A 24,009-nucleotide genomic window follows, 5' to 3' on the forward strand; every position below is an offset into this window, starting at 1 on the left:
AAATCTGCCCGGCAGTGCGGGGCGGGGCCTCCGGGGAGCGGGCGCCGCCGGTTACACTTCTGAGCGCCTCCGGGAGCCGCGGGGCAGGGGAGTCCGTGCCGGGAAGCCGGGAGGGCTAGCAGGCAGGCCAGCTTAGGTGCCGGCCCAGTGACATCCACAGAAGATAAACCAGGCCGGCGATGGTGCGTCCGGGCGCTCACGTGTGTCGAGACCCACCGGCTTGTCTATTTGCGGTGTGAGCACCTGTCGTGTGGCGGCTCCGGGCGTGGCTGCTCGTCGGGCGGGCAGTTCCTGTAAGATTTATCCCTGGGGGCCTACCTTCCCCGGCTCCAGAGGGGAACCTAAGAAGTTTAACCGAGCCGGGTGTGAGCAGATTAAGGGAGTGAAACAGCGGCTGGGCCGGGGAGGGTGGGGACTGCGGGTGCTGAGGGGGGTAGGAACCACCTATTTGTCCCGTCTCCCAGGCAGAAAAGGCCTTTTGGCAAGACTGGCGTGACAAAGGTGGCCCTGAAATGCCTAGAGAGCCTGGGCAATGATGATCACTGAGTGAGTGGCACTGGGCTGACCCTAGGCAGTTTGTTGAGTAACAGACAGGGATGCTAGCGGTGCGGAAGGCGAGGAGCAAACTCAGGATGGGGACCATCTGCTCCCCCAACCCCAGCGGGACAAAGACATCATCGGAGGTCTGCAATGCCGACTGGATGGGCTCGCTCCCCCCTCACCTCCACAACGTCCCGCTTTCCAATCTGGCAATCCCAGGTATTCTATTCCTGCTTCTCTCCCAGTGTGTGATTCTGCCATTTTAGTGTTTTTAATGGGTTGTGTTGCTTTTTTATTGTACTGAGAAAATAATTGTCAGTGACCTTAACTAAACCTGTTTTCATTTCCAAACCAAAAACTTAACACTGAAGCAGCTGCTGTATGGAGATTTAAGCACACTGCATCATTGGCAAAGGGATTTAGGAGAATGGAAGCACCGTTTTTGTTTGTTTGTTTGTGTCTTTGTTTTGTTTTTACTTGATAGCCTCATTCTAAGAATATTACCTTCTTACTGTTGGGGCCAGGGTATGTGAGGGGTGCATTTACTTGAATCACTTAAAGGAAAAAGGAGAGACCAAGGGTAATGAATAGAGAGTCATTAATTTTAGACCTGGATCAAAATTCAAACTGAAAAGTATTTCCTTTCTCATTTGTCTGACCTTGCATATTGGAGAAAAAAACAAAAAACAGATTAGAATTCGAGAATAAGTTCAGACCCAGACCGACTATAAAGACATATTTCTGTTGTTGGAAAAGCCAGAAATAGAGAATGCAAGCGCTGGTCACAGGCAGTCATTAGGTGTGATGGGGTGGTGGTGTTGGAAGCTTTGTCTATGTATACACAGGTGTCTGCTGGCTGATCTAGAACCAAAGCCTTGAAAAGCACTTCTGCTCCAGCCACTGCCTCTCTCCTGGGGGTTTAATACCTTGACATCACTCTCATTAGATTTGTTAAATGTATCCTCTTCCTTCCACTCAAAAGCTGGTTAAAGCACAATTTCTCGGCAAGGACTTCAGACTACAGTGATCTTGGCCTAGTGTGCTGGGCAAAGTCCTAGATGCTGGTGCTTGGAAAGCGCTCCTAGGAGCTGGGGATGGACTATTGCCAATCCTTCCTCTCACCTGGAGACACAGCAGTTGACTTCACTCCTAGACAAACTCCCAGGCATCCCAGGAGCAGTCTGCCTTTTTGGTGGCTGACAAGATGACCTCATGCGACCCCAGGTCTTTGCTTTCTATGCATGAGGAAGAGCAGTGCTGGCTTCTGATGCAGCCTTTTCCTTCCTCACTTCTTCTTTTGGAAGCCCTCCAGGTTCATTGTCCTCGTGGGCTCTTGTTGCTTTTGAGCAAGGAGAGGGTTGCAAAATCTCTTTATAGTTGTGATCGCTTGTGTTTTATCAGCCTTTGACTACAGCTCCTTGGGAAATGCCAGATGGTCACATTCAGAACAGGTCTTTCCCGTGTTTAATGGATGCCTCTGGAGTCATCACTGAAATGATGCACAGGCCTCTTTAACATTAGTCATTTGTCTTCAGGCTTTCCAGTGGAATTGTTTTGTCAGGTGATAGGGCAGGGAGTGTGTGTTTGCAAACAGAATGGCATCTTAGGCAGGCCCTGAATAGCTCTGTCATTCAGGGCATGTCCAGGTAGGTTGGGGCTTCCTCCTTCCTGTTGTACTTTGGACAGCTCACAGCACAGCTGCAGCTCTGCCCGTGGCTTGGCTGTGCACTCTGACTCCATGACTCCACAAAGGAGCTGGGCATTCATTCTGCAGTCTATGGGGTATCTCATAGTTATGAATTGCCAGGGTTTGCAAAGAGCAGGAGCCTCCTCCTGTAACTGGAAATTCTGTGATTATCCATCATGGAGAAGGCAGAAATTGTTCATCCTGTTTTGTGAAGTCCAGTCCTTCTAAGCGAAAAAAAAAAAAAGGCCTTGACTGCTCAAAATACCTTGAATTTACTATGGCAAATGCCCTTTTCTCGGCAGCGGAGGGGACATGAGTGTGCCCATATATAAGCTCAAGACAGGAAAACCACATATTTAGTGCTGGCCATTCATGGACCCCCACTCTCCCACCCCTGCCCCTCCTCTAGTTCTCTTTCCCCTACCTCAGGCTTCATATCCCCAGCCAAAGGCTAGCCGTCGAGTTCTGCCATGCCTTGCAGAGAAATTCTGAAATGCAAAAGTCATTCAGGAAGTGGAGGCCACCATCTTCCTCCTCCTTCCTCTCATCCTCTTCCCCCTCATCATCACCCTCATCATAATAGCTATTATTTACTGAGCACAACCGTGCAGCACCACTGGCATACGTTATCCCAAGTCCTTACACCTCTGAGATAGGTATGAGCATCCTTATTTTGGAAATAAGGAAATTATTGTCCAGAGAGGTTAAGTAGTTTTCTCAAGATCACACAAATAGTAAATAGCAGAACTAATATTTAAGCCCTTATGTAGCTGGTTCCAAAACCCATACACTGTCCCTATGTCCCTAAGGGGACCTTGAAAGGTGCAGAGCAGCAGTGAGGGCGGGGGGTAGTCTCTAACTGAAAACCAGTCTTCACAGACCATCCTCTGCAGCGAATGAAAGAACTTTTAAAACTGGGTGGTCTTTATCTGAGTGATTACATATCACTGTGAAGAGATAGATAGATAGATACATACATACATACATAGACCTATATGTGTACATATTATATATCTGAGTAAATATATATAAATTTCCCTTTCTACAATTGTGTGTGTGTGTATATATGTATATCCCTATTTAGAATTGGAACCTAGTAAGTTTAAATTCAAATTTAGTGCTTAGACCTATTTTGTGTGTGTGTGTGTGTGTGCACATAAATATGTGTTCGCATTGTGGACCTAGGACATCTGTAAGATTGGGTCAGATCTGTCAGGATGAGGGTGGGGCAGCATGACATGGGAAAGGGCAGGGAAAAGGCAGAAGTTCTGGCACTAGTAGCAGACCTGGGAAGGAGTAAACTACGTCAGATGTGAGTGCATCTGCCGCATTTGCCTAAGTCGTGATGGGAGAGAACAAGTGTGAATATACACCTCTCAACAAAGCCTTGGTGTATTATTTGGCTTCCACAACTGTTAAGACCACCTGTTAATGACCACTGTCACCCAAACACATTGAAATATCTTGGAGAAGAACCTCAGAACAATTCTGATTGCCAGCTGTGTAGAATGATTGGAGACGTTAAAGATAAAGAATCTGGAAATTGCGAAAGTCAGATTTTTAAATTAAAGCTTTAAATCTACATTTTTGCTGATGTTAGTGAAAGCACAATGTTCTTTATGGACAAATGGACTGATAGGAAAAATTTTTTCTATAATGTATACAGCTTTTCAATGAATTCTTTTTCTCTATATATTTTAGTGCTATTTCTTTTTTTTAACCATGCTTTTTCCCTTCTTTTTATTAGAAAGGTCTATTGGAAAGACCGTTGAACTTAAGGGTCTTGAAATTTGATATTGTTGATTCTGGTTGTGTGATGCTGAAGAAGGATCTGAATTTCTCAGGAATTAGTTTCCTCATTTGTAATTAAGATGTTAGATTAAATAAAATATAGAGTCCTCTCCAAATTAAAAATTCTTTGATTAATTTGAGGGATTTTTGTTCGTTTCTTTGGTTTTTACCTGTTCTTTCTGTAAATGTAGAAAGAGACGGGAAGAATGATTGCATCATTTAAGTCTAAAGGCCATTTCTCTTATGCCTCTTCAAAATAAGAAATTATTTTTGGCTTGTGAAAACAAGGACTCTCAATTGCCAGAATGAAGCAGGGTCTTCTCATTTTCGCCTCCAAAAAGGGACTGTACGTTAGTTTTTCTAAATGAACAGATCTGAGTACATTTTAGGAAACCTCCATGCTCAGGCCTGGGAGACCCAAAGATGAATCAGGCATCAACCTTGCTGTATATATATATACCTTCACCATACATAATTTTTGGAAAAACTAATTGGGTAAATGTTAAAACAGAGATATAAATAAAGTGTTGTAGAAGCACACAGAATGGAAAGATTAATTCCAACTTTTAAGATTAGGAACTACTATGTTGAAAAAATGGCATTTGACCTGAAATTTAAAGAATGGTCAAAATTTTAAGAGATGTGGCTTGGGAGCCAGGGCTGGGAAGGGGGCTTTCCAGGTGAAATATACCAAATGAGCTAAGGGGTGGGGGTGTTTTGGGAAATGGCTGGAGGACTCCCTCTCCTGCCCCTCAGTAATGTGCTGTTAATATCTTTATCATGGCACTTCTCAGCAGATTATTTTCAGGTGTCTGTCTTCCACATCATCTATGAACAACTTGCACACAGAGAATATGACTTATTTCTCTTTATAACCTAAGTCCCAGTACAGGGTAGCGACTGGATCATTGGTGACTGTTGAGTGAATAATTTAATGTATGGAACCGGAGAATAAGAATGCTGGAAAGGTGGCTTGCAGACACCATCATTTTCAATGGTGATCACAGCTAAACTAAATAGTTTGGTTAGGTTCACCCTGTGTAAATAGCCATATGAAGCAATCTGAACATTTCCAAACCATTTCTTGTTACTTTTGCGTAATATTCCTGTAGCTCCAGATAAGGTTTGTCACTGAGCTGCATTAAAAATGAAGATTCTGAGGCAGAGTAAAATGGTGAGAAGAGTCAAAGCAGAACTCTCCTGGAACTTCTGTCCTAGGAATAATTCTTTCACCTGCATCCTTTCTGCCTTCCTTCTTCCCCTGTCAAATTTGAGCTTCTCATGTTTCCTGTCTGGCTGCAGCCTCAGCTGCTTTCGTTTCTTGTTCCCCTCTTCACCTTCCTTCCTTCCTTGACCTGGCCTGTCTCCCGGCCTCTCCCTTTCCGGGGTCAACCCTTGCTCAGACGCTCCTCACTGCTCTCCCATTCCCGGACGGTTCTCTGTTCTCATCTTGCTGATGATCATTCCCTTCTCTTCTTTTTTACCTTTCTGGAATCCTATCCTTTCCCATGCAGTTCTGCCTTGACCACGTGGTGACTTCTATAGGTCTTCTCCTGTGGTCCCACACTCACTTCCCACACGTGTGACATGGAGACGAAATCACCCCGGGGGCGGGATAAAGAGATCTTATTCAAATCGTGCTGTGGAAGTTGGATCAGGTCTGGTGCATCTAAAAGAGATTTGGGGGAAGCACCCCAAAAGGGTGCAAAATACATGTGGATCAAGAAGTTTAGGTTGGCTCCTCTTTGAGGATACCATGAGCTGTGAGTTGGCCCTAGAACAAACCCATCTCCTACAGGATTTGGAGTTGTGGAAAACCGAGGACCAAGTTGAATCTACCAGGTCTGACCCAGCCAGGAAAAAATCATACGGGGCCAAAATGTTCCCTTAAGTGGGAATAGATTGTTGTTGTTGTTTTACATATTTTCTCTGAGTGGTCATGGTGAGGAATAAAAAGAGGCTATGACTTTGGTGTTCCCATTAGTGGGTTTCTCTTCTAAGAAGATTCATCACTTCCCTAGATTTCCCCCCTCCCACCCCCATCACACAAAAGCCACAAGGAATTCAGGCGTCACACATGTCTGTAAGAGGTGGAATCGTGGATTGGTTTAGAGTATTAACGCTAAAACCACAGTATATGAATTTGAACCCCAACTCTGCCCCTTATGACTCTGTGACCTTGGACAAGTTACTTAACCTGTGTGTGCCTCAGTGTCCTCTATAAAGCAGATATAATAATGGTACTACCTCATTCAGTCAGTGTGAGAATTAAATAAATTAATTCATATAGCATACTTAGAAGAGTTTCTGTCACAAAATAAGCAGAAAAAATAATAATTGTTATTATTATTATGTGTCTTTTTTTTACGTTAATCACAACATTCATGTATTGAAAGCCTGAGCCTGAAATGGACAACAAAAGAGAGTGTGAGGTGCAGTCCATAACCTCGGATAATTTACAGTCTAGTCAAGGAGCTAACCTTCCAATTAAGCCGTGTGGCTCAGTGTTTTCTGTCTGATCAGATCAGGGGAACTGGAATGGTCATCCCCTCGGGGACTTAGCGTTAAGGGAAGGGTACATGGAAGGTTGCCCAGGAAGTGCGAACCAAGGGACTCTTAAATGCAGTGTGAGGCCAGCTGATCAAGAGAGCCAGAAAATCCTCTTTAGCTACTTACTCTGTCCTCCCGTCCCATGTTCAGCTGTCAAACTTTGTCATTTCCAGACATCCAAAGCCTTTGGGAAAAATTCAGCTCTCCATGACAGGACCGTATTGTTAGCTTTGCTTCTGGTCTCCTCGTTTCCCCATCACTTGTCCTCCTAACCCAGTCATTTTGTTTCCAGCTCAAGAGTAGGAACATTACAAAATGCTTTCCTTTGAACAAATCTCTGTACATAGTTTGTAGCTCCTTCCTTAGCCATTGGAATAGCTTCATGATGCCTCCAAACATATGCATCACCCCCCCACACACACACACACACATAGTACCCATCACCAGTGCACAACCACTGAGCTATGACCTTAGCCTCATCCTCAAGAGCGCCCACGTTCTAATAAAGATCCCTTTATAAAGATCCTGCAAATCATGCCCACTGACGGTTCAGATCCTCGGAGCCTGCTCTGTCACCTGCATGTTGCTGTGTCAGATGTGCTCCTGAGGCTGAGGATTTGGTTTCTAGCATGTGATCTGACCTGACCTCCACTCCATAGACAAGCTGGCTCCACATCTCTCCCCAGCCTCTTAGAGCATATAAGTCCAGGCACACTAGAGGTAATGTTAGTGAAAGCTTCATTGTCCTATAACTTTGCCTTTGGGAAAAGTGCAAACCACTTTGCAAATGCTAACTAACTCTAATGAGAGTTTCAAACCAGACCTGCAGAGGAGGGGTTATTTATAGACGTTGTAATAAGTGAGTGTGTTTGTACAGGTGAAAAGAATTTGAACACACCGTCAAGACCCAAATTCAGGGGCTGGCCCAGTAGCGTAGTGGTTAAGTTTGCATGTTCCGCTTCAGCGGCCTGGGGTTCACGGGTTTGAGGGGTTCACAGGCTCGGATCCCAGGTGCGGACCTACACACTGCTCATCAATCCATGCTGTGGTGGCATCCCATATATAAAGTAGAGGAAGATTGGCACAGATGTTAGCTCAGGGCCAATCTTCCTCACAAAAAAAAAAAAAAAAGGACCCAAATTTAGGTGGAGGACAACTGTGACCAAATCTGTTTGAGTATTTACACCTGTGGTTAAGCAGGAGTCCTTCCACTTTCTCACATCTATAGGAGTTTGGATTATATCTCTGAACACTCATGATGATCAAACATACCTGGGAGGATTGCGTCAGTAGATCTCTAGGTTGCTCCAAGAGAAAATGGGTTTGGCCACAGAGGCCTGCATTACTCTGAGCGGGATGTCTAGATTGTGTTATCTATGAAACATCAGCAGTCTTTCTTGGATCCATTGTCTGCTAAGCAGCTGAAATTTTCTAAGAGAATAAAAGGTTGTTTTTTTTTTAATTTCCAATTATTCTAGAACTATTGGCTGTAAGGTATTATTTCTTCTTGGAGAGAATATCCTATCCAACATTTTTTTTTCTCTGTACAGACCTGACAATAGCAAAATAAAGGAAAAAATAGGAAGCATTTGTACCTGGTAATGCAAATATCTTAGAGTGCAGGAGTAATGGGGGAACTGAAAAATTCCTAGACTGTGTCAAACTGAGATGAATATTTTATGAACATGTATGATTTGAAGGCTTATATACTGAAAGTGATATTCTCAAGGTACAATTGAAACCAGATGAAAAAATGCTAAACAGATAAAGGTGAAGAAAGTGTCCCCCCTCCTCCCTGGGTTTGAGTTCAGGTCACCGTCCTGGCAGGAGGTACCCAGATAGATCCTCATAAGAATTGTAAGAATTGTGTGAGCACATTGTGTCAGTTTGGCTAAAAAAAAATTATTGCTTTTGCTTCTTTTCATTCTCATTGCCTATATTCAAAAAATGTATTCATCTCAAGGAAAATCATTTATTCAAAGGATATTTATTGAATGCCCTTGTGGCAGGTACTGTGTTAGTTGAAGTGAATATGGAGATGAAGACGATTCTCCCTGCTCTTTGTGAACTTCTGATCTTAGAAGAAAGCCAAAATTCAAACCCTGTGGAGAAGAATACATAGGACACTAAAATACTCAGAAAACCAACACGCGATCTAGTCACTGGAAGGAGGAGGAAAGCTGGGTAGATTGGGCTCCCAAGAGGAGATGACCCTTGGGTTAAAGTCACGTTAAAGTGATTTAACTTTACCTTAACAGGAGTGGGAAGTGTGTCAAGCAGGTGAATGACAAGGACTACTTGACAAGAGCAAGTAGTAAATATCCACGTGTTACAGGTGGAAAGAAGAGTGTCACAATGCAGAGGTACCAAGGAGCGAGAGATGAGGGTGAACCTTGAGGAAACCGGAACAGTCTGGAGTGGTCAGAGCATAGATTTCATTTAAAGAAAGGTTTGGAGATGAGGCTGGGAAAGTGGGCTAATGAGCTTTATGTGTCATGCCAAGATTAAATGTTAAACGTTATTCCAAAGGCAAAAACCAGCCACTGAGAAACTTGGTCAGGAATGGGTGAAAAGCCCTCAGATAACTGGCTAAGGGTGAAGAGAAACAAAATGGCCCATCAGTTGTTAAGGATGCTGACAGGTAGGTAACATGAGAAATTCATTGTTTCTTTCATTCTATTTAATACATATGTGTTCATTCTCTTCCATATGCCAGGCTCTCTCCTGGGCACTGGTGGTTCAGTGATGATTGGTATAGACATGGCTCCTGCCTCCAAAGAGCTTACAGTCTAGTTGGAGAAATGGACATTTAATCAAGCAGTTATGACACAATGTCCTATGTAGAATGATTGGGGAGGTAGACGTCACTGCTGGAAGAAGCGTATAGTAGGGGCAACTTTACAAGACTTGGGAGTCCAGGGAGGCCTCCTGGAGGAGGTGGGAAGTTAACTACAATCTGAAGGATACATAGGAATTAGCCTCCAGGATAAGAGGAACAAGGGAAAGAGTGTTCTAGGAAAGCAAACAATGCAGATGAAGACCTTGAAGAGAGGAAACGGCCCTTGTACAAAGAAGTTCATTGCAGTGTACCGTAGGGTCCAAGGAGGAGAGTGGCAGGACACTGAGAAGGCTAATGAGCTGTGTTAAAGGGATTTAACCTTACCCTCCCAGGAGTGGGAAGAGTGGCTAGCAGGTGATTGACAAGGTCAACTATGTGTTTTGGGAAGATCCCTCTGGCTGCAGTCCACAAAATGGATTGGAATCAGGAAGTACTGTAACCAAGTACTGTAACCACTTCGTTGCCGATGAGGTCCTCCAGGTGGGAGGTGGTGCGGACGTGAGAAGGAGAGTGACAGTGTGGATGAAGGAAAAGGGACAGACACAGGAGATAGAGAGGAGGACGTATCAGCTGGACTTGGCGATGAACTGGACAGTGAAAGAGAAGGCACAACTGTCTTGGGTAACTGGGTGGAGGGTGATAGCCTTTGCAGAGATGGGGATACACGGGAAGGAGCCGGTTTAGGGGTGGTGGAGGGAAGAAGATATGCTTAGTTTGGGCATGCTGAGTTTGAGGTACCTGTGGAACATTTCCGAGTTGGGAGAAAGATATAGATGGCACCCAGTGGAAATTATTTCAAAGCTAAATCTTGCATTTTGCAATTTGCCAAACCCACTGCCCTCACCCACAGGTACTATTATATCCAATATGAGATGATTTGAGTTTGAAATTAGTGTCTTTATTTTTTTATTATTTTTTTTAGATTTCAGCTAAAATGTTACTTCTTTCAGGAAATCTATCCTGAACTTCCAGTACCATTTAAGCAACCTCCAATGCTCATCTAGTGTTCTCCATGAATTCTACTATTTCTTGTTTAACTATTTCCCCAACTATCTTGACAGCTTGGGGGTGGGGGTGGGGGTTAGCTATGTACATTACATCACCACCCAGCTGTGACATGGAAACTTTTATTTCGTTTACCAGATCATCAATACCATTTATTTCACACACTGACATCCAGGGTTACACCAAGAGGCTCAATGAAAGCAGGAGAATTTTATAGTAGAATATTTAATTTAATGTAACTTTTTCTCCTACTATAAACATTTTCCTGTTTTCCCCTAAACCTTCATACTATTCTTTCTCTTGTGTTAAAAACTGAAAGACTGTTAAGGAAACTGAGAAAGCTCATTTGGGGGGATGACCAAGTGCCCTTGTGGGGTGTCACTTTACCAAAGACGATGCCATCTGTTCAGAGACAGAGCAGGGTGATAATTAGCAAAATAGAGGAAGAATTTCTAATTAGTGAATTACTTATACAATATCTTATTTGGGGGTAAGGATTGGGGTTTATTGGACACTGGAGGAAGAGGAAGTCCTTCAAAATAAGATAGATACCCATCCATATGTAGAGGGCTTCAAAATGCCTCCCATATGTGGAATTGAAAACCCTTTGACTCACACAACTCATTGGATGTTGAGACTGATTTGGAGAATATCTAGGACAGTAGAATTCCCATAGTGCCCTGCAGAGCCCTGGGGTGGCTTGGTGCTCTCTTGGAGCCCCCGGGACACTTCAAGACCAAGAGTGGGGACTATCAGGGACAGGCCTTTAAACAGAGAAGCTCTACTTCTATTTGTTTTTACATGTAAATACTTTGTTTGACAACATTCCAGGTCTGAAAGCACCCTGAAAACCTCTGATTTACTCCAACTTTCTCTAGTTCATCCAGCTAGTTGGGGGTAGACCAGGACCTGCTCTCTTGATTCCCAGGCTGATGGCTGTCCTCAGACAGTAGGATGCCCCTTGGCTTCTCAGCACATAAAAAAGTTGATCAATATCCTCTGGTTCCAAGTGTTCTGCCTTATACAGTTGCTTTGTTGCACTGTGAATAATTATGAATTCAATAGACACCTGATTAAAAATTAAATTGGCCACATGGACCTCTCAGATTTTGCTGACAGTTGGATGGTTATTATTAACATTCTCCCACATGCCCCATGGAAAATAATCCAGTCTGATAGGAGGATTTTATCCTTTTGGTTTGGCAAAGTTTAAAGATATTATTCTTTGGTTTGGGAAACTGCTGAACAGTCCCCTGGTCTTGAACCTTGGACTCACGTGGGCTATATTTTGTATATCCTAAAGATGCCTCAGACTTTCTGCACTTGTCAGTATGGAGTCAAGTTCTCTACAAATGCTGCATTTTTCTCAAAGACCTAATTCAAGTGTGTGAGATGGGAGACCCCAAGGAGATGTTATTAGAAGATAATTTACATGGGCATAATTTGCAGGAAATCTACTCTCTGGGACATTTCCTTTTAAATTGTTCAGTGTGATATTTTATCATAGCTGCTCCTTTAGTCATCCTTTCTGGTTTATTTTTGTCTTCTGTGTTTTCTGACACATTGCTCTTTATTGACCCAGATAGCTCAAACTAGAAGAACAAATGGAGATAAATGGTGCTGGAGGTGAAAAGGTGCGGAGAGTGAACTCTGTCTCTTTAGAGAATTATGGATGGAACAAACAGAAGTTTGGGAGAGGACCGGGAGACCTAGGCTTACCTCTCATAGGCAACTCTCTGAACAGCTGTTCATTCAAGAAATCATGCTTACACTTATTCTACACACATGTATTCAGTGCTTGCTATATGCCAGAAACTTACAAAGTATGGAGATATGCACATGAGTTAGACCTGACGCCACCCTCAAAAACTCACACTCAGGTGTCGGTGACAAATATGGAGATAATTACTACAATGTCCCAAGTGCATCATGTGAACAAAATGCTGTGGAAGCACAGGGCAAAGAGCAGTTAAATCTGCTTAGTGCAGTCACGTGAGCTCACAGACAAATGACTGTGACCTGAGTCACATATCAATACAGGAACACCTCAGATATACTGCAGTGTCGGTTCCACTCCACCACAACAAAGCGAATATCGCAATGAAGCAAGTCGCACAAATTTTTTGGTTTCCCAATGTATATAAAAGTTATGTTTACACTACTATAGTCTCTTAACTGCACAAGAGCATTATGTCTAAAAAACCAATGTGCATACCTTAATCAAAAAATAGTTTATTGCCAAAAAATGCTAACCATCATCTGAGCCTTCAGCGAGTCATAATCTTTTTGCTGGTGGAGGGTGCTGCCTCGAGGTTGACGGCTGCTGACTGATCAGCGTGGTGGTTGCTGAAGGCTGGGGGGGATGTGGCAATTTCTTAAAATAAGACAACAAGGAAGTTTGTCGCAGCAACTGACCCTTTCACAAACGATTTCTCTGTAGCATGCGATGCTGTTTGATAGCATTTTACCCGCAGTAGAAGTTCTTTTAAAATTGGAGTCAGTCCTCTCAAACCCTGCCGCTGCATTATCAACTACTTTTATGTAATGTTCTAAATCCTTTATTATCATTTCAACAGTCTTCACAGCATCTTCACCAGGAGTAGATTCCATGTCAAGAAACCACTTTCTTTGCTCATGCTTAAGAAGCAACTCCTCATCCTTTAAAGTTTTATCATGAGATTGCACCAATTCAGTCACATCTTCAGGCTCCACTTCTAATTCTAGTTCTCTTGCTGTCTCCACCACATCTGCAGTTACTTCCTCCACTGAAGTCTTGAACTGTTCAAAGTCATCCGTGAGGGTTGGAATTAACTTCTTTCAAACTCCTTTTAATGTTGACATTTTGACCTTTTCCCATGAATCATGAAAGTTCTTAATGGCATCTAGAATGGTGAATTCTTTCCAGAAGGTTTTCAATTTACTTTGCCCAGATCCATCAGAGGAATCACTATCTACGGCATCTACAGCCTTATGAAATGTATTTCTTAGATAATAAGACTTGAAAGTCGAAATTACTCCTTGATTCATGGGCTGCAGAATGGATGTTGTGTTAGCAGGCACAAAAATGATATTAATCTCATTGTACATCTCCATCAGAGCTCTTGGATGACCAGGGCATTGTCAATAAGCAGTAATATTTTGAAAGGAAACTTTTTTTCTGAGCAGTAGGTCTCAACAGTGGGCTTAAAATATTTAGTAAACCATGTTGTAAACAGATATGCTGTCATCCAGACCTTGTTGTTCCATTTATAGAGCACAGGCAGAGTAGATTTAGCATAATTCTTAAGGGCCCTAGGATTTTCAGAATGGTACATGGGCATTGGCTTCAACTTAAAGTCACCAGCTGTATTAGCCCCTAACAAGAGAGTCAGCGTGTCCTTTGAAGCTTCGAAGCCAGGCATTGACTTCTCCTCTCTAGCTATGAAAGTCCTAGATGGCCCCTGCTTCCAATATAAGGCTGTTTCATCTACATTGAAAATCTGTTGTTTACTGTAGCCGCCTTCATGAATGATCTCAGCTAGATCTTCTGGATAACTTGCTGCAGCTTCTACATCAGCACTTGCTGCTTCACCTTGCACTTTTATGTTATGGAGATGCCTTCTTTCCTTAAATTTCATGAGCCAACCTCTACTAGCTTCAAACTTTGCTTCTGCAGCTTCCTCACCTCTCTCAGTCTTCATAGAATTGAAGAGAATTAAGGCCTTGCTCTGAATTAGGCTTTGTCTTAAGGGAATATTGTGGCTGGTTTGATCTTCTATCCAGACCACTAAAACTTTCTCCGTACCAGCAATAAAGTTGTTTTGCTTTCTTATCATTTGTGTGTTCACTGGAGTAGCACTTTCAGTTTCCTTCAAGAACTTTTCCTTTGCCTTCACCACTTGGCTAACTGTTTGGCACAAGAGGCCTAGCTTTCGGTCTATCTAGGCTTTTGACATGCCTTCCTCACTCAACTTAATCATTTCTAGCTTTTGATTTAAAGTGAGAGATGTGCACCTCTTCCTTTCACTTGAACACTTAGAGGCCATTGTAGGGTTATTAATTGGCCTAATTTCAATATTGCTGTGTCTCAGGGAATAGGGAGGCCCAAGGAGGGGCAGAGAGACGGGGGAACGGCCAGTCAGTGGAGCAGTCAGAGCGCACACAATATTTATCGATTAAGTTCACCGTCCTATATGGGTGCAGTTCCTGGGGCCCCAAAACGATGGCAATAGTGACATCAAAGATCCCTGATCACAGATCACCAGAACAAATATAATAATAATGAAAAAGTTGGAAATATTGCGAGAATTACCAAAATGTGCCACAGAGACACAAAGTAAGCAAGTGCTGTTGGAAGAATGGCACCGTTTGACTTGCTCAATGCAGGGTTGCCACAAACCTTCAATTTGTAAAAAATGCAATATCTGTGAAGTGCGATATCTGAAAACAAGGTACGCCTGTAATTAAAATGGAAGGCAAGGGACAATGAGATTGTTCCCAAAGACTCTTAGAGTTTCTTGTTTTTCTAGACAAATCTTTTGCTATATTCAATGACCATAAGGCCTGCTTCTCATACATAACTTTGCAAATGACTGTGTTCTTACCTCAGGCCACAGAAATATTTTCACATGCAAAATTATAATCCATGCATTTCAAATTTATTGCAATATTCAATGTTCATAGAGATTAAATACTTGAGTTGTAATACAAGATGTTTTTGTACAAAAGCTGCCCTAAACATCCTCAGCATTGAAGGACATGTTCATTTTTATGTCTGTTCTTAATAGTTTTTATCTTATCTCCTTTAACTTTTATTCACATGGGAGGCAGTATAGAGAAGTAGTTCAGAGTGTGTGTTCTGTTTTACCATACCTATGATCAAATCCTAGTTACGAGTTACATGACCTTGAATAAAAAATTTAACCTTTCTGTCCCTTAGTTTTCTCATCTGTGAAACTGAGATAATTATAGTATCTACTTCACAAGTGCAAGGTTACAGGAAGCACAGTCCATGAGACGGCCCTCACTCTGACACTAATTGCAAGTTTGGGGAGTTCTCAAGATCACCCTTAGTTTCAATAATTTACTAGAGGTACTCACAAAACCACTGAAAACTATTATACTCACAGTTACTGTTTATTACAGCTGAAAGCTACCGATTAAAATCAGCCAAGTGAAGAGGTACATAGGACCGAGTTCAGGAACGTTCCAAACGTGGAGTTTCCAGCTGTCTGCTCCCCTGGAATCATGATCAGAGCTACTTTCCTGGTGTTGATGTATGACAATCACACAAGGTATCGCTAACCCAGGACGTTCACCCGAGCCTTCGTGTCCAGAGTCTCTATTGAGGCTCTGCATGGCTGACCTCAGTATCCAGCCCCCCAGAGGTCAAGCCTGTGCCTGTGTGAGTTAAAGCCACCACCATAAATCTCATCCTTAGACTTTTTGATGTGGCCTTAAAGCACCCCCAGGTAAACAAAGATACTCTTATCAGCCAGGATATTCCCAGGGTTTAAGATTACCTCTCAGAGCCAAGGACAAAGAGCAGACCTCTCCTTGGGCAAGGTTAAGTTCTTCACTACACAACAAAGTTGTTTAAGAATTAAATAAGATAATACATGCAATGTGCTTAGAATATTGTCTAGCACAAAACAAGAATAACTTTTGGATATATAACTATTATTATCAGTCCTTTTTGATCACCTAGTGTGCACCTAGCATCATACTAGATGCCATAGGAAATCTTTACAAAATTAACAAGGTATAGTTTGTAATCCTGTAGGAGAATCCTAAGGTTCAAATAAAGCCAATAAAAGCAGAATATGGAGAGTGCTACAGTAAAGAAACAAGCAAACTGTGCTAAGGACCTGGAAAAGGGGCAGGTACTTCCAGATAGGGGTTCTGGAACAGCTGCACCAGGAGGGCACCTGGGGGCTGGCCTGAGGAGTGAGTAAGATTTCAGTGTGGGGAGGAAGGGCATTCCAGACGGAGGGAACCAAATGAATACGATTAGAGATGGGAAAGCAAGGGCACCTTCAGGAAACAGGGAAGGGCTGCAGGGACTCACTGTAGAAGAGACGGAAGAGAGAAACAGAAAGGACTGGAAAGACAGACTTAAGCCAGATTGAGAGAGGTTTTTAACGTGGTCCTGGGCACTTTATGCTTTATCGAGTGGGCTTTAGGGAGCCAGTGACAACTTAGGGCCCAAAGAAAACCCCAAAAGAAAATATTTTGTCTCTTTTCATGACTCCAGTCTTTGAACATGCTCTTTCCTCAGCCGCGACACCGTCCCTCCCAATACCCCCACTTCACTTGGCCGAGAATGATTCATCCCGCAAGAAACAGCTCGGGTACTTCTGTGCACACCTCCATCATGGGGCACATTGTGTGCCGTTGAGACTGTTTACTTGTGTTTCTGCTGTACACAACTCTGTGTTGTCATCTCTGTATGCTCGGTGTCTGTATGCTGATTCAGAAGAAGTACTTTATGAAAAGGGAGGGAGCAAAAGAGGAGAGAGACATGGAATCTTGAAATATCTACAAAGAATTTAAGCATAAAGAGCAGATATTTCTAGTTAATTTAAGGAGAAACTAGGACACACAGAGAGAAAATAATAGTGCGTAGGGGAAGACAAAATCTTATACCTGCATTGCCATGTCTTCTCAAGGTGTCCCAAGGCTTTAAGAATAAGAATAAGAAAAAGAGGCAGAAGAAGAGCCTACAATAAAACAGTTCTAAAGCACTTACTAGGTGCCTGATATTGCTGTACTTGATTTTTGTAAGGCCAGTTAACCTTTACAACCCACTGATGTAAGTACTATTATTATCTCTGTTTGACAGATGAGGAAATCGAGGTACAGAGAAGTTAAGCAAATTGCAACAGAAATCCTGATAACAATGCCAGAATTGTAAAACCCTGGTCTTGCCAAATTCATTTAATTGCATTTAAATAAAAGACATTGATAGAGTTGGAGATTGACCCAGTGTTGGGCTGTAACTTCAATTCCTTTTGTTGGTTGTAATACAGACTAGCTTTCTTTTCATCCGAGGAGTTTGTTTCCACGCCCGACTCTGATCCTGAGCACCCACGAGGACCGCTGTGTCTGAAGGACTGCCTGCTAACCTGTTCCATCTGAACAAGTCACTTTTTTTTTTCAAGACCAGACATCTAGGAGGCTTTGTATTGACTCAGAATAAAAGCAGCCCAGTGGTTTAAGTGGTCTGTGTAGTAATCGCCCCGTAAGGCTCCAGCGGAGAAAAAATCCTCCTGCCTCTGTCCAGAAAGATCGGCAGAGGCTTTTAGCAGATTTGTAAGCTTGTCAGAACACTCATCTTCCAGGCTGGGGGTGTTTTCCTTCACTTCCCCCGCTGTGTGTAACGTACAAATGTCCTGTAAACCCAACATTTCGTGTAAGTTAGACTGCTACTTGTTGAATTGTCCCTCCTCCTTCTTCCCTTTCCTCTGTCGGAGGCCTTGGCTTGGTGCTTCATTTACAGGAGAGAGAACAAACCCCTCTTGTTCTTGCCGGGGATCTAGCTGAGGAGCTTCCCTCGATGTCCATCATTCTGCAGTTTGTCAAATGAATCTTAAACTCACCTCGCCCTGTGAAAAATTTCAACCAAGCTAGGTGATTATGAAGGTGTTTTTTTCAAAGTCCCTACGATAAATCTCATAAAAATATTCTGCAAAGCAATGAAATGCCAGCCTTTGGACTAAAGGGAACTGTTACCTAAATGCTAAACAAGAAGCGACCTACTGGCCAACGCGTTCAATTAATGTAGTGCGGATCCAACGCTGGCCCCCCGGAGGACGGTCCTCGTGCAAGTGAGAAGCTGAATCTGTGACGGAAAGAATTCCTCCAGAAATTTGACGGAATTCTCAGATGGGCCAAAAATAAATCCATACACGCTCAGGCTTGGGAAATGATTTGCTTTTTGCAAATATGATGAGTTAGATCTATAAGCACATTTTCTGCTTAAGTATAGCAAATATGAAAGAAATGTATCTTATTTCTTTGCCGTAATTAATAATCCTTGTTAAGATAGGGTCATAAATTCCTTTAATTAGCTGTTAATAAATTGGAATCACGTGATGCTTAAGACAGAAGAGACTCTAAAGCTCATTTCACCCACCTTCCTAAATTTGCAAATGGAGAAACTGAGCTCCAGTATGAACTTTAAAAGCTGAAGTTCATACAAGTCATCAGAGCAGAGCCAGCGCTGGGATTCAGGCTCTGAGCTGTGTAACTGCAAAGAAAATGTGTCCTCAACTGAGAGAAGGTTAGAGTGCCCTCATGTGTCCCTACAAAGAAATCCTTCATGTCTTTACAAAGTTTACAATCACTGTAATCTCTCCATCAATTTTCCTGCATCGGGGTGAGGGTCAGACGTTTAGCTCTAAAAACAAACCCTGTGATCACCATGTTACGGGAAGTAAATGCGCAATGCATAGTAAGGATATGGAAGCAATAATATCGTCCCTCGAGTAGCTGTGTGTGGATTCAGGTCTGACAGACCTGGGTTTCTGCCCCAGGCAGCCATTTGCAATCTTTGTAACCCTAAACTAGTTGCAAAACCGGTCTGAACCTCAGTTTCCTCATCTGTAAAATGCAGGTAATCACTCCCTTGCAGGATCATGGCAGAGATTAAATGAGACCGTGTAAGAGAAGTGCCCAGGCTGGTATTTGATACTCATGAACATTCAATCAAGTGAAGTTGTTGTTAGTTACTTTCAGACGTGAGCCCCCGCCAGGGATCACCAGCAAGTTCATGATGACGGAACTGAAGTGCAGGCGCTGGGGAGGTAAACAATGTCTGTGGGATGCTTTTAGCTCTTGGAGGAGAGGTTTCCATGAGCTCTGGGGGCAGAGGGAAAGGAGAGATACTTTTTAAAGAAATACATACTGAATATGTGATTCCTCCAAAATAAATTCTTCCTTCAGATGGGGAAATTCAAATGGAGCTAGGCCAAATGGCTTTCCCACCGTGGGATCTCTTTCAGAGATAATACACGGTCTCTGGCACTAAGGGTCCAGCAGCCAAAGAAGCAACCACTACTCTGAAAGAAAGTGTTTGCAAACCGCATCCTGTTTATGGCATTAATCCAGTTCTTTTAGAAGTCTTTGTTTATCGAGAGGGTAACCATATTAAAATCAATACAGAAAAGAGGTGGAAAACAATGTCTGGATGAATTCCTCCTTTGATTTTAACTTTTCTTACCTCTATTTTATGAAACAATTCTGCTTAAGTGTTCAGCAGAATGGCAGTAAATCAAGTCCTTTTGCCCCAGTGAACTTGCAAAGGTTCCCTCCTCCCTCCTAGTAATTCTCACAGCCATCCTTTTCACACACGTGGGAGGGAGGTATCATTACGTACAATACAAAGAGACTTGACCTTTAAATGTCAGTGGAGGTGTGGAGTCTGGCAATTCTGTATCTTCCACTAGCTCCTTGGAGAATCAAGGGAAATAGTCCAACAGTGTAAGCGGGAAAGGGAGAGGGGTGAAAGGAACACACCACCTGTGTCTCTCTCTTTTTGTTTTTACATAACCAAGGAAAAGGAAAGGAAAGGAAAGATTGGGCTGGCTCTGTCATCTAAACACTAATTCTAGATACCACCATCCCTGCGAGATTTATGTAGATCATCACACTGCAAGAACAGATCGAAGGCTGCTCAGAGTTCACAAGCCTCGAGCCTGGGGTCGCTCTCCCTTTCTGGGAATCTGTTACCTTTAAATAAGGCAAATGCAGCACATGAGGCCGAGGCATTATTATTTACGGGAGGCTTATCATCGGGCCCATCTACGGTTGTGGAGGAGCAAAGTTGGAGCCTCTGAGCCTCAGCAGGGGTGCACCACGCTCAGCAACGCACGCAGCCATGACACACCGGCTGGAGAATGCTGCATTCTACACCGCTGCAGGGCTACTCTGGGCAATGTGAAGCTGGAGCTCGCCTCTCTTTGTGGTTGTAAATCTTTAGTCAACTAATAAAAAGATATTCCCTACCTCATCCTCGGATGTCTCCTGTGTGCAGACTAACTGAACAATAAATTTTCTAGCTGCTGTCATTACCTCCATAGCATTTGTGAAACACTCTATTCCAGGTGTCCATCTCATTTTCTGCTTTATGCTTTTGTCTCTTTATACATCATTTCTCTCCTTAGAATGCCCTAGATTATCGATGCTTATATTGCTAGCCTTGATGGTAGAGTTTAATTCCAGCAGACCAAGAAAAAGATTTTTCATAAAATGATCTTTTTAAAGTCCATCTCAACCAGAGAGAGGCCTCCTCTTGTCCTCTTCCACCTTCCCGTCTCTTTTATGTGGCTCTACTCCACTCCCCAGCTAGGTCTGCCCCTGCCGTTAGTTTCTGGTCCAGGCATTGGGTGAGATGAGGCAAGGAGGGCGGTCCAGCGGAGGAGAGCCCCTGGGGTGATGGGGCCTGGAAACAGGGTTGGACCGAGACACATGTTTGCTTCAGACAGGGTTATTCATGACTTAGAACTGTAGAAGTGAAATTATAGCACATTTTTGAAAAGTCCCATTAGGTTTGTCCCCTCTCCCAGAAGCCTCTCCCCAGCCCTGCAGCCCCTGTGATTCGTTCTTTCTTTCGCCTTCTGATTCTCAGCCTTCCTTCCTGGCCTCTCTCTCAACCTCTCTCCCCTTTCTCAGCAGAACAATTTAGATCTTTCCAAGCTTCTGGCTCCAAACTTGCACACCCCCACCCGCTGCTTAATACTGTTTCGAGTATGTCAGAAACCGTTAATGCCAAAGATGAATATTTCAGTTGTGCTTAGCAAACAAAGGATAGCACAGTTACCAGGATTCGCTCTGCTTAGAGGACAGTGTGGACTAAAAATGACTGTTTTTTTCTTATCACATGTTCATATTCAAGATAAAGAGTTTACTATGTGCGTCAAAGAGAGCATTTTTTTAAACATCTTGCCCATTTTCTAAGGAGTCACTGGTGAAAATCTGCATTAACTGGCACCAAATGTGCAGTTCATTCCAGCAATGCTCTCACATCCCTTGTGGACCGGTCCCTTCAGCCGCTGCTCTGCTGGTGTGCCCCCAACATAGCTATCCCTGGAAGCCCGCTGTCCTGCCAGAGCTGGCTGTCCTGATCAAGAAGATGCCGGAGAGGGAGATGAGCTGGTGACGACCTCCGTGGGAAGTCAGAGCCGAACAGTAGGGGTCTGAGTCCAGTTGGCCCAGTGCTCTCTGAAGGGCCAGAGAGGTGTTTGAGTCTGACAGTGGACATTGGTGCTGAGGGTGTCAGCAGTTCCTACATGGCTGTTCTGAAACTTGACCTTGCTGATAAGTTCCATATGCATATTGAGACATACGTTTTTAGTCATATGTAAAATTAAAAAGTGGTCTCTCCAAACCTTAGAAAAATATCCAGAGTTTTTGATCAAATGATCTTGAGTGGAAATGTTTTGATTGCCTCAGTTTTAGTACATTTGAAATTTTTTTAGTTTCTTAAAAATTGCAGGTCCATTAAAATGCAAGTACTTTTAGTGAGACAATGTGTTTGATGGCCTAAATCTCATTTCTTTAGCTCATTTTCTAAGAAATATTGTTGAAAGATTTCTTAATAAAAATTTTATTAAGACAGAGTCTTCTGGGCTCTATGTAAATCAAAGCATAAAACATCTTATTTTCTCAGAAAAATTCAATCCTTTAAAATGGTTTAACAAGTCACCGGGCTGTCGTCTCCAAAGCTCTCAGAGACGGATGGACAGTATCAAGAAGAGCTTTTGTTGAGCTGGGCCTCCCAGTATCTGACCCCAATTCCATCTGGGGTCTGTTCTCTCTTAGGAGATGGGAGAAAATTACTGTCTCTCTTTGGCTTAAACACTTACAGCTTTTCTCTCTATATAAAGCATGACAGTGCTCTCTCTTCTATTGTTTGCACTGACCGTCTTTTGATCTAGCTTAGCCTTTATTCCTGCCCAGACACCTTCTGGTCATCCGAATGACCTGGCTTTATTAGGATAGAGTGGAAGCAAGACTTGTGGTCTTTTGTGTTTGGGCACCTTTGATATCCTTTTGTTGTTTTTGGATGGGGAAGGGTCTTTGCAGCTAAGATCTTGCCAATTTGCCCAGAACATTTTTTTGGTATGTGTATTTTACGTTAATTTAGAAAAACACATTTGACATTCAATGCCATTTTATGCAGCATCAACTCTGGTGGGTGTCCAGCAAGACAGCTACACCCGTTTTCCTGCAGGCTTCCTACATTACTCTGGCCTCACTTGACGGCATATAGGCTGATAATCAGGGAAAGAATATGTAAATTATGAATCATATGACCTAAAGTTCAAGCTGAGTAAAATAGACAAGCCCTAATTGGACACTGACAGTTCCTGATAGAAAATGCATGCACGTTTAATATATGTTTTAAGACCAAGCTTACAGTGGACCAGACTATCTTAGTTCTGATCGAAAAAATATGATGAAGTCCTGATAAAAATTTGGAGTTTACATGGCTTTTTAAAAAATAAGCTCAAAATAATAATTGTCTTTAAAAGAAATTTTGCAGAATGATTATTATATCTATTAGAAGCTCTCTTGATATTAATAAAAATACTTCTGTGAAATACTAGATTTTTTTCAGTTCTTTTAAACATACTTTTCCAAGTAGATGAAGTGTGTTTGGGTTTTTCTCCTGAGTAAGAGTTTTATCTGAATTTCACTTCAGATAGACCAGTTTTAGTGTCAACATAGACACATAGACATGCCCATAAATGCTTTGGTAACTGAGAGACATTAGTTCCAAACACCTCTGTAGAGATCCCTATGATGAAGTCTTGCTATCTAAACATTTGCTATAACAACTTTTAAGATTTGTTTTGTCTGGAATTCACTGCCTGAATCAAAAATCTCTTTATAGTGAATTCACACATGTGGGCTAGCAAAAACATTTTGAGTTGCAGGTACATCCAGACAAGAAGATGGAGAATGTGTTGCATCTCCCAATAGGCTCAAGTTGTGCATTAGTGCTCTCAACTTACCACATTATTGAGTGAAAACATCTTCTAAAAAAGCTAAAAGCCTGTGAATAAAATAGGTGAACCCAAGAGGCCTGAAAAGCCCACACATGCAAAGAAAAATGGAAAGAGATAAAGTATTTTGAGAGAGGCGAACTAACACGCTTGGCTGTGCTTGTGTCCCCAAGAACTATGCACTAATGTTTTCAGTGTGTAAGAAAAGACAGAAAAACTTCTGAAAGTGTCTTTGATTCTGGTGCTTGGTGTTTAAAATACTTTATATTCTGGAATGATTCTTTGTGGATGGTTTTATAGGTTTTGAGTGTTTTTGTGATATTTGTTAAAACTGATAGGGTTTTTTGATGGGTTGGGAAAGCATTACTGTTTTTTCCATTTTAAATAAAGGATTATAGGTTTTCACTCTTCAAAAATCTGGTGTCCAACATGCTTTTAGCAATAGATTGGATTGGTTTTTCTGTATTTGTTTTTCTATAGAAATCACTTGAGGATGTCTAATTCTATGATGTTAGAAATAAAAAGTTCAAGAATATTCTTGGAACTTTCTCTCCTATACTTTCAAATTGTGTAGTACTGTATTTATTTATTCCTAAGTTATTGACGTAGGA

General features: G+C 42.5%; 1 protein-coding gene across 1 annotated transcript in view; it reads left to right on the forward strand.

Moving 5' to 3' along the window:
* The first annotated feature begins 61 nt into the window (after positions 1–61).
* The window catches only part of PLCXD2 (phosphatidylinositol specific phospholipase C X domain containing 2), a 49,566-nt gene continuing 25,618 nt past the window's right edge, over positions 62–24,009 (forward strand). The window contains exon 1 of the mRNA XM_014792256.2: positions 62–759. Within this exon, the coding sequence (XP_014647742.1) occupies positions 597–759 (163 nt within the window). The 5' untranslated portion in view covers positions 62–596. The remainder of the gene's footprint in view (positions 760–24,009) is intronic.

This window comes from Ceratotherium simum, chromosome 15 (assembly GCF_057802395.1).
Source record: "Ceratotherium simum simum isolate JZ-2026a chromosome 15, ASM5780239v1, whole genome shotgun sequence".
NCBI lineage: Eukaryota > Metazoa > Chordata > Mammalia > Perissodactyla > Rhinocerotidae > Ceratotherium > Ceratotherium simum.